Source organism: Cebidichthys violaceus, unplaced genomic scaffold (genome assembly GCF_023349555.1).
Source record: "Cebidichthys violaceus isolate CVI_PGR_0920_01 unplaced genomic scaffold, fCebVio1.0.p SCAF_1, whole genome shotgun sequence".
NCBI classification, from domain to species: domain Eukaryota; kingdom Metazoa; phylum Chordata; class Actinopteri; order Perciformes; family Stichaeidae; genus Cebidichthys; species Cebidichthys violaceus.
In genome coordinates this window covers 15,345,276-15,363,803 of record NW_027176262.1, presented here as the reverse complement: position 1 = coordinate 15,363,803, position 18,528 = coordinate 15,345,276, and the positions used below count along the sequence as shown (strand labels likewise).

The 18,528-nt window shown below is 42.2% G+C and overlaps 1 protein-coding gene across 3 annotated transcripts in view; it reads left to right on the top strand.

Annotated features, from left to right (window-relative positions):
* bcas3 (BCAS3 microtubule associated cell migration factor) overlaps positions 1–18,528 on the top strand; it is a 333,801-nt gene that overhangs the window by 67,829 nt on the left and 247,444 nt on the right. For all 3 annotated transcript variants that reach the window (XM_068712400.1, XM_068712390.1, XM_068712409.1), the window contains exon 15: positions 3,692–4,013. In XM_068712400.1, the coding sequence (XP_068568501.1) occupies positions 3,692–4,013 (322 nt within the window). The remainder of the gene's footprint in view (positions 1–3,691; positions 4,014–18,528) is intronic.

Sequence of the window (18,528 nt, the reverse complement as noted above, 5' to 3'; positions counted from 1 at the left end):
TTAGCCTAGTGCTTGGGCCAGGGGTTATCAGCACACACTCACACACACAGTGAGGAGTGATAAAGTCTTCAGTTAGGTGGGTGGAGAGACGCCTTATCTGTCTCCAGCGGCCAAACATGCGGCTGGCTGTCAGTGACCCGAGGCCAGGTAAACAGACCTGCAGCTGATAACAGATGTAAGGGACTGAAGGAGGACCCGAATGTAGATGGGAGCGGAGCCACGAGGCAAACTGGAGCGCGCTAGTCACTGAGGTTACAGGGGTGGCACTCCATTACTGCTAAACTTTGCAGCCGTGCACCATCAGCTGTGATTGCGGTGATACAGCTTTTGAAGGCTGATCCTGTCGGGTGTTGACCTGCACTTCAGTAACCGGGCTGCTGTTGGTTTTCTGCAGAAACCTGATTCCTTCAACTTTATGTAAATTAGAGTTTGTACTGTGGGTATGTGAATACAGAAGCCTCAGCCCTGGTCTTAGCCAGATATCTTCTAGAGACCGCTGATCGCTTGGCCAACGTTGGTTTCCACACAAGAACTTTGCAAACTCCCAAAGCATCATCAGTAACAAAGTTAAAATAAGTAAGCTGTGGTACCAAAGTAATGGGTCACGGGTAGTTAGACATCTGATTATGGACCTGTGACATGTATATTGAGGTTTACAGTAGTCAGGTAACTACATGAAAACACATTTTTAATTATTTAACGTGAGGCCGGGGATAGCTGTGGCACTAAAATCATAACTGACAGTAATCGCATCAAAAACCCTCTGACTTTGAGATGATAGGTAGTGCAAAAATGCTGACTCATTCCCAGGTTTTAGAACTCATTCCTGCAGCACTCTGTACAAACATATATTAGATAACACAAATTAATTTTATTAACCTGTTTTCATTTCTATAGAATCAAAAACACAGACATCCCATCCCTCTCTGACACTAAATAGTTATTTGCTGGTTGAAACGGTTGAATGGGTTGAAATAATAACGCTGCTTTAAAGTTTGGCAACATCAGCACACATTGGGTGAAGTTAGCAGATGAGCAAGCGCATACCAGATCTGACAATGACCGCATAAATAAAGCCAAACCAGTAAAAGGCAAAAAATGTCAATGAGAAATGTGTGTGTCGGTCAGGGAAAGATCGCCACTTCACCAAACAACTTTTCATGGGACTTTCCGGCTGGTAGCAGTCTGCAAACAGAGAAGGTAAAGGTGCAGTTCATAAAAGACCATACAAGTTACAGCTATTGGCAAAGTGCAACTCTGGGCTATGAGTAGCTCCAGGCCACTTTCAAATTTCTGTTTAGCTGACAAATTAGCTGCCAAAGGGAAAACAAGTTGGAGTTCCCTGATACACACTATCCATTATTGTACAGGGTACTTTCTTATTTATTATTGGTAATCCAGTAAACAAACAATATGGAGCAAAGGGTTGAACCTACAGTGAACCACAAAACCTTTGTTTGCTCTTCTTTCTCGTCTTCATATTCTCATGCAGAGACACTTCTGTTCTATTCATGTGTATGCCTGTCCTCTCTGTTCAATCTTATCCCTCTGTCCATCTTTGTCACATGCTTGTCATTCCTTCAGAGTGTGTCTCTCAGGTGAACAGGGCTGCTTAATCTGCACCACTGATTTAGATAATAATAAACATGTCAAATACTCTGTGTCCGAGGACAGCGTCTCTGGAATGAGCAACCTCATGCATGTGACTGAATACAGTTACATTCCTCCTTTTTTTTGAGATAGCATTTGTTTGGTATCTGCGTGGTTGTCACACTCAGTCACCCTTCAGGTAATCTCCTGCCTGATAAAATGGATTTGACAGTAAAGTCCAGGCACCCATTTACAGTTGGAGCCTTGACAGGTCTATTACGACCAATTACGATACACACAAAGTAGCCCTTTCTCATCAAGCAGAGGTCAGGCCTCCTCTTTCACTCATCTCTGTGAAGTAAAGTGACTGTCTGGTATGCAGAAGATGCCCCATTAACTGTCATTGCTAGGTACAATTACCAAGTCTGACCTGGCAAAAGATTAGAGAGGCCTGCAGTAGAGCTGTCTCTCTGATTGGCTGACTGGCTTCCTGGCTAAAGAGTAAGACATTCCTCCTAGTAACTTTCTCTTGGACCTTTTCCTTTTCTCCCCAGTCCCGTCCACTTTCTCAGGCCTCTATTTTTTACTGTTTGTCGAATGATAGATGCTGTTTCAGCGCTCTGTCACCTCATCGCTCCTTTGTGTTTTTTTTTCATTTTCTCTCTCCCACACTCCTTTGCTTGTATTGTCTCCTGCAGCCTATCTGTCTGGTTTCCTGCATGTCTGACATGCTCAGGGAGATGCTATCTTCTCAAGTGGCTGCTCCCTGAGATTCTGTCACTGTTTGAGGAGGAGAGCTAACAAAGGGTTTTACCTGCAACCGAGCTCGTATCACATTGTCACCTTTGACAAAGTTGTTTTCTAATCCTGTGACCCTGGTCGACTTTTATCACCTCAGACATGCAGGTTTGTTCATCTGTGTGACAGCGTGATGGCAGACCTAGTGTTGAAGAAATTTAGCCTATTTTCAAAGTATCTATCCAGTTAATGGCAGTATAGAAAACTGGATGGAGCTGCTGAAACCAAACCAGGAGCAAAGATCAGTGAGCATAATGTGTCTGGGTGGTCCAAGGACGGTTACAAGTATATTGGTAACAAGTGTACTGCCAGGAGAAACAGAAGTCATCTATATTGAAATCCATACCTTGAAAGCTGACCAGCACATTATACATCAAGAATCACTTGTGACTAAAAGTCCATTTCTAGCTCGTGGAAGTCTGTCAATGATCCCTGTCACTGTCTTTCCTACACTCAAGGTCAGAACAGGGTCCTATTTCCACACACGCTGTAACATTTCTACAAACATTTTACATCAAATAAAGAACATTGGTGTTCATGAGACCAGACTAAAAACAATAAAAATGTCAGTAAAACATAGTTTTATTTGTCCGAGAGTGTCTCAGTTACTATGCTCTTAAACACTTCTTTAGTTTGAAGGTTTTTAAGATGGACTTCATCATCATCTTAGCCCTGAGACGCTTATGAGTAACGGGGTCATGATCTTTTGTCATGGCAGGACACCCGTGTAACAGTAGTAGTCACTATTCACGTGACATACACATTAACGGCTGGGTATGAACCCATGTAAAACGTCTAAATATTGCACTGAAAGGAACACTTTTGCCAGTTTACAACTTGCTTTGCATTGTGGGTGGTATGTGCAAATGAACTATATGTCCTTCCTCATTATGGAGCTCCCCGCTCATTTGGCGGCGAGGGTCTGTCGGATGGCGTGATATGCATCACTTTGTGTCATCCAGCCAGGGGAGCAGTGCGTTTGTACCATCTAGATATTCACTGTAAGAAGAGACATTCTTCAGATTTAAGTCATACTTAAAACAACACTGTCGGATAGATACACCCGCTGCCTCTCACTGTCACAATTTCTGTCGCTCCTCACCTTTCAATATTTGAACATTTTATAATATAGATACGTTTTGAATCATTTGTAAAACGATGTGTTGTTGTCAGAGCTCTTTAAGACTCAATCATGAGCAAAGTGTTTGGAAATGTAGTGTAATAATTTCATCCTTCATATGTTATGCACATTATCTGTCTCATCCTCCCACTGTCCCCTGACCTCTGTCCTGTCTCTGTCCAGGTCCAGGACATGTGTTTCAGCCAGGACAGTCGCTGGGTAGCCATCAGCACCCTCCGCGGCACGACCCACGTGTTTCCTGTCAACACCTATGGCGGTGCACCCTGTGCCCGCACGCACATGTCCCCGCGTGTGGTCAACCGGATGTCTCGCTTCCAAAAGAGCGCTGGCCTGGAGGAGATCGAACAGGAGCTGAACCGGGTGGCTGCGTTGGGAGGAGGAGGCATAGGAGGAGGTGGCTGCATCCTAGTTGGAGGAGGCATCGGGGGCCGTTGTAGCCCCATACCAGGCCTGTCCAGCAGCCCGTCGGGGTCTCCACTGCACGGTGAGGAGGGGCTTGCTGATGTTGTTTCCTGTTCGCGTGTTAAGGATGGCATCTTAGTGAGCAGCATGCTGGAGGCGATGTAGACTTTACAGGGTCATATCATGATGACACTGATCCAAAAAGATCAGTAATTGTGAACAATAGTTTCTTCTCACATTTGAGAGGCTCTTACCAGAGGATTTTTGCTTGATAAAAGAGTTGGATTTTAAAAATAGTTGCTGGTTAATTTGCCAATCGACTAATCGTTTCAGCACTGATCTTCCGACTGAACGAACAAACTCACAGATCCTGAGTAACCATATTCTTGACTATTGACACATCCAGCCCACACAGAGTACAAGCATTCTTTTGGAGTCGTGTTTCCAGCCACCTGGTTAAACCAACTTCTGAGAAAAGTATCTTGATCTTTATCTGCGAGATGTTTCTCACAGATCTTGGCTGCCTACTGAGGTTGATGAGAGCTGAACCGCACCGTGGATGTGCTGTGTAACCAAAACAACAAGCTCAACTAAAAACGTGCCTGCTGTGATGTTTGATTGAATGAAGACACTCATGCATGCACAAACTCACACGTCCGAACACATAATCTCCTGGCGGAGATAATAATGAGCTAAAAGGAGACTAAAAAAAATCTTAATATAAGTATATGTAGCTTCAGGCTAGATGTTGCTACAGTTGAGTCCAAGTGTGCGTGCGTGCGTGCGTGCGTGCGTGCGTGCGTGCGTGCGCGCGTGCGCGCGTGCGCGCGTGCGCGCGTGCGCGTGCGCGCGTGTGTGTGTGTGTGTGTGTTTCGGTGTATCTCTGTGTGTTTCCAGTGACTGGTCATCTCAGTAGCTCTTTTCCAGGGACTCTGATCGGTCTGCCACAACCTTGTCTACCTTGTTTGTCAAACAGCAGTGCAGGCCGCTCACACTGTCTGTGTGTCCCTAGTTGACATAGAGACACACTGATAAACACACACTTTGTGTCAACTGCACTGCTTGACCCCAGAGGTGTTACTCAGTGTAAAATATCACAGTTGTCATTAGTCATGGCTTTCCAGGAATAGCCCTGAGCTTTGATAGGTGTACTGCAGCCAGGGCGAGGTGAAGAACTCGGTAAACACTTCAGAGAACCAAATGACTGAAACTGACCAGTGGCTCATTTTACATAATATATTAGTATCATGTGTTTTATACACTCATTGCACTAGATGGTTTTCAGATTACTGGAGTGGAAACCAGATCCTTAACCCTTCAAAATACTAATACCTTGTAGGATGAAATGGCATTTTTAGGGGATGGGTGTCATGAGAGCACAATTAATCTAATGTTAATCGCGATCACTATTTTGGCTTCCCACAATTAAATGAACGTGATGGAACTTAAAATATGTGCCCCGCTCATAAAAAAAGTCTGCTGCATATCAAATCAAGCGTTTCCTAACAACCATAAGTGGCAATCCAATCCCAATGTACAGCGGTAGCCTGTTAAAAAGAGTAGAGGAGTAGTGTACTCTATAGTAGAGAGCAAAACAAAAATGCACCGAAAAATCTTCAGTCTCATTTTGATGCAAAGATGTGTTCATGAACAGGAATGAATTTATTTTTGGGTAAAAAGTTTCCTCACTGGAGAGTGTAACCTGTGAAGTGCAAGACAAATGTCATTTATAGTTACTCACTCTATTTGTTAATTAATAGCACATTATGCTGCTGCCAGTGTGGATCTGTTCAGGTTGACAGCTTTTTTACCAGCCGCGACAGCGATGCTTAGAGAGTCTGTCTGTGAGTCATCATGGCAAAATGTGGTCCTGGAGACACCTAATGGAGGAGGTTTAGAGCACTTTGCCAGCTGTTTACATACTTCTGTCTCTCTGTCTGTGGACAGTTTTTGTCACGGCGATAGCGTCTCAACCGAGCAAGAGGCAGCGTCAACCTGCTGATTGAAGTGAAGGGGGTTAGCTCCAATGTTAGCAACAAGTTGGGTCGGCGACCCTTTAAGATGGATCAGCTGTTCTCCTTTTAGAGTTCATCTCAGCTTTTTAAAAACGTTTTAACATTTCTTGCTAAACTGTTTAACAGAATTAAATGAAGCTAAATTATTATTGACAGTTTACTCTTAATTATCAACTTCCCTTGTGTGGTGAAGGAGCCACCCACACACAGACTCACACAGACACACACACACACACACACACACACACACACACACACACACACACACACACACACACACTTTAAGCCCCTGGTCCGATTTGACATGCCTGGTGTCATTTGATTGCAAGATGGTCTTGAGTGGATCATGTCTGGGTCAGCTTTCGTTATACCGTCCAAAGCAAACGACCCTTCTCTTTAATATCTGTCGTTGTAGAAGGCCATTGTGAACAAAGTGAGCAGGACAACTTTAAGATAATATTGAATTCCAAATATTTTTGCATTAGCGTGATGTAAAATATGATCTCAATTAATTAACTTGACTAGACACAGACGGTCTCATCTGGTTATTTTTTTACAATATTACAATATACTATTAAAATGACACATACTGTGATAGGACAGGTAACCATATCGCTTATTTCTTCAGTCCTCATAGGCCGGAATAGGTGACAAAGTAAAGTCCCCCCCCCTTAGAACTCTCACTGCACCCCCTGCCACGTACACACTCGTTTGAAAGATGGCGCCCTTGCTTCCTCTCACCGTCCTGTCTCCCTTGTCTAGACCCAGCCAGACCCCTCTGTAACCCCCGACACACACACACACACACACACACACACACACACACATTCCTCCACACTGTGAAAAATAGGCCATCAAACATTAAAAGGATGTCTGACTTTGGAGAGTCACTGCTCTGCTGCGATGACAGACAAAGAGGGACAGCAACTTCAAAGTGGGATAGGAGGTGAAAGTGAGTGAGCAAAGTAATGAGGTACGATTGAGAGAAAACGAAGGAGAGATAGAGCGGGGCGGAATAAAGGAGGAGGAGCGGCAGGCAGACAGAGGGAGAGAAAGATAAGTTTGTAGTAGCAGCAGCGCTGAAAGCCGGGGTCTCGGGGAGCATGGTCGTAAATCACACTTTTGTTTCAAAGGAGAGCATTAGGGCCACCTGTCAACAATTAGTCCTCGCAGTGATACCTTATTGAGTGTGTGTGTGTGTGTGTGTGTGTGTGTGTGTGTGTGTGTGTGTGTGTGTGTATACTTTTAAAGAAGATAAACTATCTGCAGATCTTTTTTTTTTATGGTGAAATACAAAAAGGAGCAGGTCAGACTCAAATACGTCAGTGGCGCTGCAGTGAAGTTTCTCGACTCTTAAGAGGGAAATTGAAGGTTTTCATAACTCTAATATTTTACAGTATAGAATATAATCCACAGGAAATTGAAGTCAGGTTTCACACTGCTTTTATCAAGGTGTTAATCCATACCATACAGACGCTAGCTCACGCTCTGATAAAAAACACAAAGCCCCTCTCTGTGTGAGCTACAAGTCAGTCACTTTGTGTACTTAAAGGGTTACAACCTCATCCATACAGTAGTGTCCCACACTGTATGAGCTCAACATGTTACTGTGACCTTCCTTTATTTTGTTATGTGCGCTTTAAGACATCACACGTGTTTCTGAAAGCACCTGCACCTTTTTACCCATACTGCAAATAATTCTACAAATAAGCAGAATTCTGAAAAACGCATGCATGCACCCTACAGCATATATGTGTCTATGTATGCTGATAGGACACACATTATGCATTGATCTGTGAGTTCCTGAAGCATTCAATGATGGGTTTTGTTTGACGTTACTTAATCCTGTTTCGCACCACTGCCATAATTGACAGATTGCAGATGAGGCATTGCATTGTGGGACATCTAGCCTCTATAGACGCGTAGATTCAATATCTTACTTAAAAAAGTCTCAATAGCAGTTATGCATAATAATCTAATGCAATTGTGTTTTAAATAAAAGGTGATAAGATATGGTTTTCTTGCCCTTTTTGCAGCGCTGCCCTTTTTTATTTAATGGTCACAGCAATGGAGAATTTGCACTCTACAATTGTATTTACTGTACAGAGCATTTCTGGGTCCTCTCTGGGTGTTTCTGGGACTCAAGAGATAAACTAGACTTGTCACACAAAACAAGATGATCCTCACCCTTGAGACGAGACATATATTTACATGGTGCTAACCATAAAGTGCCAGAAAGTGCATATCACAGGTCATTATCAGTTCAGTGAGATCCCTGTGGGGCAAGGTCATGTAGGTCTCGGCGTGTCTGTCATTCTGAAGATATCGGCTCCAAGACATCCTGCCACATGTAAATTTAGAACGCCAGCCTCCTCCACCACTACCGCTGCCACCAGCGTTGATAAAAACTCCATAATTTGAGCAATTTTCACCGGATGCAAACACATTGAGTCACATTTGCTTTTGTGTCTGCCTTCCGCCTGTTTTTGCGAGCCGGGTGTGAATTCTGGGCAGTGAAGGTGGTTTTTTTTGTCTTGCGCTGGCAGAAAGCAGCGGGGTGAGGCAAGTCGGGGCCGGGCCACCTAGCCACAACAGCTGCTCTGTGATTGTCGCCAGCGAGGACAGCGTTGATTTTTGGGAAGGAACTGTAGAAAAGTACACATCCTTCTCAAAGCTGCCAGCCCAGGCCTAAAAATAGAGGCTGCAATTGGCTGCCGTCTTGTCACTGTTAAGATCTGGAACGGCTATTTACATCGCTGTACGTCCCTACGTGTACAGTATACCCCCCCCCTTTTTCTTTTCCCCAAGGCCTTTTCTCTGTGCGTTGCACGTATTGTCATTTGAGGTGATGACCTATAATGTGAGCGTCCCACGCTGTAAAGTTCGTCTGCGGCCCGGCGCATGAAAGGCTTGATTAGTGAGTGCAGTTTCTGTGCACAGGGCAGAGGTTATTGAGGCTATACCCGGCACATGGCAGCCACCGTCGACTTTTATTATTCAGATGTTTTTCACATCTAACCACAGCGTGCTATATAATACAGCAGTGTGCAGTGCACACGGGTTTTGAACGTTCCAAAAAACAACTTGATCATAATCATTTTGTCATTTGATCCATGTTCATATTTCTTTGTGAAGGGCTGTACTTTGCCCTCTTAATCTGCCCTCAAAATTTCTCCCTTTTTCTGGTACATTCTCATGACAGTTATGACTCGGTGTGCATTTCTCAACAGGCGCTGGTGCCTTTAGTGTGTATACACAGCTCCGGTCATACACTTCCCGACCATAAAACATCAACATGAGGCTATTAGTCAGTGCAACAGATTTGTTTCCTCACCGAGCAGAAGCCCCGGTGGTCCGATCACTGGGCCATCTGGGCCCTGGCGCTGGTTCAGAGAGCGAGAGGGGGAGGCAAAAAACAAGGTGTGACGGGAAACTGTTAATTCACTTGTTGATAAAGGGACACTTCCTTTCTGCTATTAGAGGCTGACGGCTTGCTTATTTGGGTTTGGACTTGTGTTTTATCTCGCCTCCCTCCTCCGCCAGTGCTCCCCCATCGTCACTCATCGTCCTGTGGTGAAAAACACCAACTCTCTGCCGAGGAAACATTACCTCATAACTGCTGGTGTGTAACACGTATGTACACGACCTCGCTGTGACCCTGCTTTTGACGGTGTAGGTACTGTAAATTTAAAAAGTGACAGAGTACAGTTGAATATGTGGAAATCTCTGTTTCGCACGGATTGACCCGATCACGTTAGCGTGTTCCTTTCAAAAGCGTGTACAGAGTGTGAAACAGTGAGAGAGATGACTTGTCCAGATTTCAGTCAGCATGATGAGCTGTCTGCTTTGGACCCAGCCTGAGACGGAGCTAACCAGCATCGGTAAAGCCACATCAGGCCCACATGTTCATCATGGTTTTTCATTTAATTTCCCTTTTCTTACTTCTACATCCCGCTGTCATTGCTAGGACATCTCTAGCCTCACAGCCTTCTCAGCGCTGACCACGCCTGCAACTGACTCATCCCCCAACCCAAAATTGGAGTGGGTGAAAGAGTCAAGCAATCAAATTTAGGAAGATCGCGTGTTACAACTGAAAGCTGCTATCAGCTACTAAACAGACAATGTGGTGAGAATGTTTTGTCAACAATTGAGAAAGGATTTATGGGTAAAATAACCACATTTGAATTGTTTCTGTTTTTGGCTGATCCAAATGTAATATAAAGTCCATTACCTTAATGTAAAGCTGATTTCATGTTCTGGTAAAGCGTTTGCATTTTTAGTGAGGTTCTGTTGGAGTTCACACAGTCGGTGCAGTCGTATAAAGTAGAACACAGAAGATGAAGAAGCCACACACGGTAGTGAAGAGTGCTCAAGCTAGCAAAACAAATGCAAAGATATACTTTTTAATTGTTGTTCTAACTACCATGAACCTTGTTTCACAACATACATTATATTGCCTAGAAATGTCCCAAATTCATTATGTAATTATAATATTAAATTTTTCAGTTTCAGATCATCTTGTGACAATGTATTCCATAGTTCAGTAATCAACATCTGTAAAAAGGAAAAAAAAAGCAATTGTTGTAGTGCTCAGGCATTTTTATTCAACTTCTGACCATTGACGTGACATTTTAGACACAAACACAAACAAAGGCAAAACAAAGTGGCGGTGTGTTGTGTGCCTCTGTGTAGTCCAGCAGAGACCATATAGAATAGAAAGAGAACGGGTCAGAGCTGACTCGGCCTGTTTGAGCCTGTCCCACGTTTCACATTCATCTGTACACACAAACACACAATGTGTGCGCTGACACTCACCCCTGACATGTAGTTCAGACTCTTTTATTCTGACAGTAGCATTGCTTCCTTTTCTTCGTCTTTGAGCATTTGTATTGTACTTCTGTGTCTCCATGAGTAGCTACATATAAACAGGAACAGTGACTTTGGGGAACATCTGGGAATATCAATTGTCAAAAACTTTGTAACTTGAATATTTCTTAATTCTTTCAAAGCATTAGATTGTGCTTAGCTAACTAGAGTACAGCGCATTGCTCTGGAGATCACTAATGAAGGATATATGAATTGTAAGTGATGTCAGTAGTTCACTTTGATAACCCAAAGCCGTGGAATGGTGCATTAAATCTTGTTTTAATACCGGAGCGGTCCTCCGTGTGGCGCTGTGTGGTCAGGATTCCCACCGCTGGGAGAGGGAGGAGCGGAGCAGCCGCCTCTATAACAGAGAGGAAAGGACTTGAAAAGCTTGAGTTGTGCTGCAAGGGTTTTGCTCTGATACAAATCTAACAACGGAGAGAGAGCGGGGTCATTTCTCTGGCTTTCTTAATGAATGGTCACTTCCTCCAGCTAAAACAACTTGCAGCCCTCCTTTGGAGTTAGATTTTTCCAGAGACAGTCTGAACACTTTTCTGTTGAATATAGAGGCCTCTTAGCTGTAATTGTCTTTTGGGTATTTTGGGTCCTTTTTAATTGTCTTTAGACATTGCAGATGGTGGAGATAGTGAAAATGTTTTTTCTTTATATGTTGTATTTTGAACATTTTTCTAAACTGCTATGAAAATGTTTTTTTGTTTCTTTTTCTGAGCAGTGTTTGGTTCTCATAATTAATATGTTTCATTGGACGCATAGAGTCCAACAGCGCATTCAGTAAATATCTTAATAATTTAACCTACAAATTGTTCGTCAGCAGGAAATGTGAAATGACAAATAGCTTTCTAAAAGGAGCAGATGTTCTTTTAAAAGCATTTTTTCCCCTCAACCTGCCGTATAGTCAAGAGGATTAGGCTTTGTACATTACTCAGTACATTTGATTTAACAGTTGTGTGCCATCAAAGGTAAGCTAGTGTTAGCGGCTTGTATTTGTTGCAGGCTCCGTCGGCAGGCTTCTCCCTGTGGTCGGCAGAGCAGCCAGAGCCCAGCTCGGCTTGAGTCAATAAACGGAGAGCTCAGCGCAAAACCACACTGCAATCGAACAAGCTGTTTACTCTGAAAATTAGCCTTCCCCTGTACTTTTAGGGCTTTTAAAGCAACCAAAAATACACAGTGCGAGGAATATGTATCTTGGCTGGCGTTCGGGCCCCGCCAGAGACCTCTGTCCTTTTTTTACACGAACCCTAATAACTCAATCTCCACAACCACTAAACCCTCTTATCACTGGGTGCCCGCCACTGCACTCATCATTATTTGATTTGCAAAATTGGAAGGTAGAGATAAAGAAATAAAGCTGGCTTGCCATTACACAGAGAAGGCACTTGTGGCTTCAAGCTTATTGCCGACCATGTGAAAAGTGAATGCTCTGAAAAGCCAAAGCCTTCCATTGTCACTGGATCAATAGGTTTTACATCCCACCTTTGTTCTGCTGCTGCAGTGTCCCGATCACTTTTTGCTTTACTTTATTTTTCTCTCATTTCACTTTTTTTTTTTTTCTTTCTTAAAGGAAGTAAAAGCGTTACACCAGTGTCAGGTTTATGGGCAAGTTGTGGAACCTGATTAGTTCCAGTGTAGAAAATATATTCAAAATATCACCTTATTTTCTACTTACTAATCGATGGTAGGTGTGCTGTATAAAAGGTAGGACATTCCTCAAGACATTCAAGGATAAATGCAATGTTGTCTACAAGCATATGCAATACTCACTAGTCATCTTTGAGCATGACATGTAAAAGTAACATTATAGATTTCATTTTTAAAAAGGAAGACACCTTCAGTCCTGTAATAATAACCTGGTCCTTGTTTATTCCCATCACGTCTAAGTGTGTTTGACACACCATTCATTTAGACTCTACTGGCTAAATTTGGATCAAATGGGCCCCGCGTTTTTTCTCTGCTGCAGTCAATCAGCATTAGAACAGGGTTACTTTGAAACGGCGACATCGAACCAGATCTATATGTGCGACCGCAATGTGTGTGTGTTTTCGGATGTGGTGTGGAGCCAGCGAGGGCTCGGGATGTTTGATTATTGATGCAGATGAAAAAAAAAGACGGGGCTGCTGTGATAAAAACAAATAACAAAATACCAACCTCATTAAAGAAAAGAATGGACTGAACTCTGCACTGACTGCGGGGAAATCACTGTTCGTATTATTTAATCATGAAGGAAATGTCGAACGTTCCAGTTTGACGTCATCGTCTTCATCCAGTCGCTCATAAAGTCAGTAGAGGAGCGCTGTGACAGCGGCGCAGACGTCTTATTAGCTCCTCTCTGCCGGCCTTATTGTTTCCTCCTTCGGACCACTGGGTTATAAGAGGAGAAGCATTTAGAGCCAGACAGACTGACGGATGCAGCCAATCTCCTCTCTGAGCGGGAGGCCGGCTCAGGAGGCTTCACTCTGATCTGTTTGTTATCACTTGTAATGACAAAGGTCATTTTGTTTCAGATGGAAAAAGAATACTTGGAAATATCAATTGTCTTTGTTTTGTAATACATATTTCATACAGGCAATATGCAATTAATTCCTTGTCTTGTGTTCCGGTAAATTATGATTTTGTTTTGTCTTCTATTTTTTCCCCCTTGTCTCATTGATGCTGGTTGCTGTTCTCTTTGAAGGCATTGTCATACTTTGGGTCCTCAGGAGAGGGACATCCAGGCAAATACAAAAAGTACTTGAGTGCAGGGCACAGAGGAGGTCTGCACACGGTTAGGCTCCAAATAGATGTCGGAACATCAACTTTAAAAGAGAAGTAAAGTATTTAGTTGGAGCCTAACCGTGTGCAGGCCTCACTTTAGGTCCTGCCAAATCTAACTAAAATAAATAAATTACTTCAATTAGTCTGAGATGAGATTGAAAAGTGTTAGATTATATTCATTGTTCTAAAGTGCAGGTACTGAGACAACACAACAGTTAAGCATCCAACCAGAAAGCAGTCAAGTGTAGAGTTATGTAGGAGAATATACAGAATGAACAGTACTATCGACGGTGTAATTAAATAGTGTGGGGAAGGTATGGATATGTTAGATAGATATGCAGTATTAATAGTACAGTTTACAGTATGGTCAGTATGAACTTGTGCAGGTATAAGTAAGTAAAGAATAGATAGAGTGCAGGTGTAAGAGCAAGAAATGCTAATAGTAACAAAAGATCCTGAATTAAACTCAAAATCCGTTATTTTCAATATTTATTAAATATGTTTAACATTGGTCCAATCCTATATCATACATTGTACAATGTCTGCATAGGGGTTTCAAGATTCCCTGCATTACATTTTTGAATAAACATAATGTTATTAACTTCACATTTTGCATACCACTTGTGTTTCGGCCGCACACTTTAGTAGCGTGAATCAGAGAGGGAGAGAAGAAGAACAAAATATAATATCAATAAGACATTGTCAGAACTTCTTTACATGTTCTTTCTTTCATTGTCCTATTTTTTTTTTTATTTAAAAATGTTTTCTAATCTGGATTTCTTTTAATTTATTGATTGACTAAAATTTGAGTCCGCTTATTGCCATTCATTCCATCTCTCATACATTTAACTTCCATTTTGTGATTGAGAACATTTGAAAGAAACAACACGAACCATCTGATGCACCCTGTCGTCCTCCAACTGTCTCTCCCTCCCCTGATCTCTCTGAATTGGTTTGTAAGTGTCTGTGATGTGTGTGTGCACAGCATGCACCCCCCCAAACACACACACACACACACACACACACACACACACACACACACACACACACACACACTCCCCCTCCACCCCTCTCACACCACCCCACCACCCTCTCCTGCTTTCCCAAACATCCAATCATTAGCTATAACCCGTCCCTCTTTACCGTGAGGTACTAGCTCCTTGACCCAAATCAGATGATGGCAACACGCACGCACGCACACACACACACACACACACACACACACACACACACACACACACACACACACACACACACACACACAATGTTGGGGTGTGAGTGTCATCTGATCGAGTGGGGCTGTGTGACCCCCACCCAGCTCTTCTTGCCAGTGACTCAGTCCTGTCTGATGAAGCTGTGTAAATACTGACATGCTGTAAATTTGGAGATCTGATTTCAGGGTGCTGTTTGTGTGTGTGTGTGTGTGTGTGTGTGTGTGTGTGTTCCTTTCAGATGATTGTCCTCTGCCTGAGTTGCTTGTCGGAAGTGTGCATGGGTGTTTTAGCATGTAGACATGCTCTGCTTCTGTATTCCCCCTCTTCATTACAGCACAAACTGCTGTGAGCACCATGCTTGTTGCCATATTCTGCATGTTTCACTCTTTAAATCAGTCCTGGGGATTTTATTTGTATTTTTGCTGTTGTAGGGTGTCTGATTTTTTTAAGCTCCCTGACATGAGAAATGTCAATGAAAATACAAAACGTTAGAAAAATGTTCCCAAATAGGGCTGTTAATAAAAGCTCCCCCATTAGCTTGCGGTTTGGGAGCGGGGGACCGGGCAGGAAGCCATTTTCACACAGGCCCGCCTGACCTCGACTCTGAGCTTCAGCTGGAAATAGCAGACAAGCAGGAGCGGCGCACAAAGAGAAAAGAGAGCGGGGAAAGGGAAAGCTGAGGAGATAGATCCCTCCGCCGCAACGTTACCTGAGAGAGAGGAAGAAAAAAAGAAAGGAGGAGAAAAGACTTGATGGCTTTTCCACCAGTCTTCCGATTCCTTTGCAAAACAGTAAATCTTGTGAAGTTTATTTTCTTTGCAGCATCTGTGTTTTATAAGGGCTCTTTTAATTTGTTTTTACTCTGTCCAGTGGGGGATCCCCGCTCCTTCGTCTTTTTTCTTCCCCCTTTGTGTCGGACCCTTTTTATTCCTCCCCGCGTTCATCTCTGTCTCTTCTCCTCCCTTGTTTTTTTCTCTCTCCCTCTCTTTCCTCCCCCTTTTTGAAGTGAGTGTTTTAATAATGATACTTTGGGGAGCTGGGATGGTAGAACAGCTTTCTCCTCCTGCACAGAAAGACTACAGCCCCCCCCCCCTCCTCATTCTTCTTCCTCTCCCCTGCTTTAATCCCTCCCTCCTTTAACATGTCTGGGAAACTTGGATTATCAAGGAATAAATGGGGGAAAGTGGAGATAGACTGATAGAGCTTTGCCGATGTTGGTCAGTTTCCAAAAAACTATTTTAAGTAGCGGTGGTGACGCCTTTAAATGTTGGTGCCAATATACAGCTTGTTTCAGTACCAATATAACATATTTTTTGATAATTTATATCAACATTTTTTCACCCTTTTTTTTAATCAACAAATAAATATTTAACACAAATAAAAGACTTTGTAAAAAAAAAAAACTTTTCATGAATCTCTTGCTTCATCTATTTATCATCTATTGTCATTCAACATAGCTCTGATATTAAAGAAATTAATTCTGATATTAGAGTGTGTTATCAGTCCTTCCACAGGAGGTATCGAAAATTGATTTTAAAACGTATTCTGCAATTTACTTTTTTTTTCTTCGTGCAATTATTTGCAAGTCAATATATTTTTTCAAACTTATGTTTTTGTCATGAGTACTCTCACACAGAACGTGATTTTTACGCGTCCAAAAACTTTAAGTTAGGACTCTCCTTTAGGATCTGTTTGCTCACATGTATGTAACGCTTTCATGGGAAAAACACCCAGGCTCTTATTCAGACATTAACGTCCTGTATCTGAAAGGGGCATACTTCAAAATGAAAAACAAAACAGATAAACCAATAATCCAGTGCTTGCTTTTGTTACAGGACATGCTTCATGCTTAGGACATATTATTGTCGTTATATATAAGTATTGAAATTTTGACTTTCACATACTGTGTGACAGGGGTTACTCAACAACGTTTTATTTTTTTGTATTTTAATGTAACACATTTGACCAGTCAAGAATAAACATTATTTATAATAATAGTTATTGGTAGGAATTTGCTTTAGGGAGGCTCCTCATTCCTGCAAGCATGAAAAAATACAGCCGAGCTTTCAGTCACCAGACCATCGGACTATTGGAACAGGAGAAACCTCTGATAGTGATCACATCTGTCCAGGTCAAATTGATCACTATAAGATCGTTAAAACCAATTTTGTATTTACATTTATCTTTATTTCTCATGCAGATTACCATCTAATTTACATTTGTGTATTTATTACATGAATATAAATTCCAAAATACAGTACTGTGCAATTTAAATTATTGTACTGTGTTTAGCTCAACACTATTATACAGTACAGTAATTCTCAAAAATATAGCTTACAAATTATTATTGAGCTATAGCCTAAAACGGTATTGTGCTGTTTACAAATACAGTAACTTCAGTAGTGCCAAGAGGTAACTAAGCCACAGCTTGGCTCTGGTTTCACTGTATTTCTACATTTTTAAAGCTTTTACAAGGAACTTTCACTTCGTGATGATTTTTTTCGGTCCCTGTGGACAAAAGTGGTAGTGTTTCTAAGCACCAGAGTTCCTTTAGAGAACCTCTCATTTTACTGCAGCAGGGTCTGACAGTCTGTTCCTCTCAGGCCTGGTTCATTGAGAACAACTATATGGAAAAAGCAGATCTTCTCGCTGATATATATATATATATATATATATATATATATATAAAGAGAGAGAGAGAGAGAGAGAGAGAGAGAGAGAGAGAGAGAGGCATCAGTATTATTATCAGTATAACTGAGACAGTTTCTTAACCAGTTAAAAGCTCCTCACAGTAACTTTAACAGGCAGGAAAATAAAGTGTATAGTGTCAAGCTGCTGTTCTTAAGATCCAATATCATGGAGTAAAATAAAAGTATACCCACAGTTTTAAATTTTTTCTATATGATGACTTGTATGAAAGGACCTCAAATGAACATTATCAGCAGATTACTTGATTACATGCGCATAATAATTGAAACAGCATTTGTATAGGAATGGTTCTCTCCCGAGCGTTTTGATCACTATAAGCCGTTTCCACTGTTTGATATTGTTGCAATCAATAACTTTTCGTCTCAAGAATAGTGTGAGGACAGTTTGTGTGAGTTTTCCTGTCTACAGACGTTTGATCTGAAAAGTCACCGTCAGAGAATTCTGCCCATGGAACCAACAGTTTCGACACTCTGACACCCTCACTGATTGTTTATGAAACTCAGCTCAGACGTTAATCCCTAACAGGAGTTTTACTTTTAATGATCCATGAATTAGATGCTGTTGCAGTGATGTTACACTCTGACAAGAGTCCAGTTGTATGAAGCTGGTAACGTTTTTACAGCTATTGGCATCTCCATTCAGTAAGACGTGTTATCTTTTTGGCCGTTAAACTTCAATCCAAAAATATCTTCAGAAGTCTAGTCAAAACCATAAAAGTATTCCCTTGCGGAGTCATTTTTATTATTGTCTTCCGTACTCGGCCTCCCCTGTCTCACAGCTGCAATATCTTCCTCAGGTCCAAGGTCTCTACTTATTCCCAGAGCATCACTCAACATGTCACCTGCCTAACCTGCTGCCTCCAAACCCGGCTCCTCTCCTGTCCAGTTTTCTTTTCCTTTGACTGAAATACCCTCTCTGGCAAAACAATTCAAATAAGACACAGTGTCCGTGTGGACATACACAGTCTTCAGAGCTTGTCCTTTCGCACGTCGGCTCCTCATTGGAAGCCTCCTGCTTGTAT